General features: G+C 38.9%; 1 protein-coding gene across 1 annotated transcript in view; it reads left to right on the top strand.

Moving 5' to 3' along the window:
* LOC116007869 (small RNA degrading nuclease 1-like) overlaps positions 1-1,128 on the top strand; it is an 8,202-nt gene extending 7,074 nt beyond the window's left edge. Inside the window, exons 3-4 of the mRNA XM_031248536.1 lie at positions 869-1,002; positions 1,120-1,128. Of these exons, the coding sequence (XP_031104396.1) occupies positions 869-1,002; positions 1,120-1,128 (143 nt within the window). The remainder of the gene's footprint in view (positions 1-868; positions 1,003-1,119) is intronic.
* Positions 1,129-2,326: the final 1,198 nt, after the last annotated feature.

Genomic DNA, 2,326 nt, shown 5'->3' with positions numbered 1-2,326 from the left:
CCATTTGCTCCTCATCCACTTCTTTGGCTCACAATATGTTCAAGCAGCAAAGAGTTAACACCAAGTTAGTAATCATCAATACACATTTTAGAAATATTAGATGGTAAATAGTATATGGAAGTACCATAAAAAAGAGACTAAACCTTTTAAGTAAGATATATTAAGAAAATTATTAATTAATTAAAATATGATAGAAAAATTATATTAGGAAACTAATTAACTAAAAATGAATAATTCATAAGAAAGGCCCCATGGTGACTGTGAACAACTCCCTTCCGCATCAACCTGAGTCCCAAAGTCTAATTTAGGATGATCAAATTCAGTTCACTTCTCAGCCAAATCCAATTGAGCCCCGGATCACCTCATACCTAAAAACAAACTCTCCATGCCACCCCGCTCCATCAAAAACTCATCACCCGTAATCAAAACCAGTGTCGGACTCGGCAATTCCGCTAGAAACATGGGCAGAGCCTCCATCAGCAAATCCTTCCACAAGGAGTCAAAGAAGATAAGCTTCCACTCGCGTGGCGGAGCATGATCGACACTGTGCTAGCATCCAGCCGGAGATTGATGGAGTTGGGCACGACGTTCATCTCATACATGGTCAGCATACCTCTTTGCCTACATGATTGGTCTTCCATTCATAACAAAATGAAATCAAGTATTTATTAAAAAAAATTGGTAATGATTGAAACCAAGAAGGGCAATATAATAGAATAATGCTAACCAGAAAATTGGTTTTTTCCAATTTGGTTATCACGCAAGAGGCTAATCTTCAAGACGACCAAATCGACCCGTCATTGAAATAATTAACGTTAGTGGGAGGAAACTGTTGCTGAATCTGTTGCTAATGAACTTGTTCTTAAAGCTCATCGTTTGGATGCATCTTCAGCAAAATGTGATCCTTTGGCATCTATGGAGCAGCCAGATGAACCCTCTAGAAATAAATCCAAAGACTCCAAACTTATTAAATCTGGGCGCTCATCTCATGAAGAGAAAAAGGTAGGAAAGGCAAATGTTGAAAAAAGATCTAGGCCTTGAAGAATGAGAGAGTTCCACAATATTAAGATTAGTTGGGGTTGTGAAGTTGATGGATTGTGTATGGTTGTATTTATACAGAATGGATGAGATCAAAATGGTCTAGTATTGAAATTATAAAATGGTAAGAGATCTCAAGAAAGGTAAAAAAATTTAAATTTTTCAATTAATACCAAAACCGTTATAATTCTCCAAAAGGTATATCTTTGATATTATTATTATTACTAGTATTTTCGCCCGTGCGTTGCACGAAATGGATTTGTTATAATATTTTAATAATATTTGGATCGATATATAATTATATAAATTGTAACATCGAATATTATATAGCGCAATTAATGAAATTAGTTGGATTGATTATGTTTTCTGCTGTTTTCCTAGCTTGAATTAGAGCAAATAATTGTCCAATTATCTGCGCGATGACATCGAATATTATATAGCGCAATTTATTTTTTATTATATATTTAGATATTAAAAATTGTTGGAAAATTAGCAATAAAATGGCATTTAAGTGGCCATTTTGTGTTACCATTTAGAGTGGGGTCCACTACCGATTTGGGTCGGGTTAAAGTGGATTCGTGTTCTTCGTAGTGAGGCGAAGAGATCCATATATTGTACGCTCAAAATGGATAATGCGTGAATGAGAAATTGGTTCTCAAAGTAGACCCATTGGGGATGGTATTTTAAGTGAGGAAAAGCTTATGTAGCTTTGTCCCACATTGGTTGGGAAGGAAGATTTGCCCCACTATAAATGCAAGAGCTTTTTTAAGGCTAATTGACTTGTATGGCATAGAGGCTCTCTCTCGCGTGTAGGGGGTGCAAATCAAATCCCAAAATGAGTTCGAAAAGGCTTGAACTCGTGTGCGCCAGCACTTGCGGGGACGAATGTCGTCCGGAAAAGTGGTTAGCCTTGCGGGCTAAGTTATGCCAAAATTCCGAACAAGTTTTCAATCTCAGTCCACATAAGTTCGAGACATCAAGATGAACTGACCTATCGAGAGGTAGTTCGATGTCTCGAAGCTTAGCGGAGTCGACCTCTCGAAGGTCGTTCACGTGCGAGTGCGATGTCGTGCGGCCCGGGCTGGCGCGCGCGTCCGATGTCTCGCTGCTGGCACGATGTCTCGAAGCATGCACTTCTCAATGTTTCGCGGCACGGCGATGTCTCGATGGTTCACAGTTTGGACCATGTCGCGCACTACGACTCCAGTAACCTCTCGAACGCGACGTTTCACCTACTGTGTCCGTTCAGAAATGACTCTTGATATTACGGAATTAATTTGATTAATTC

The sequence above is a fragment of the Ipomoea triloba genome, chromosome 16 (assembly GCF_003576645.1).
Source record: "Ipomoea triloba cultivar NCNSP0323 chromosome 16, ASM357664v1".
Lineage (NCBI taxonomy): Eukaryota > Viridiplantae > Streptophyta > Magnoliopsida > Solanales > Convolvulaceae > Ipomoea > Ipomoea triloba.
This window is presented reverse-complemented; position numbering and strand designations above follow the sequence as displayed.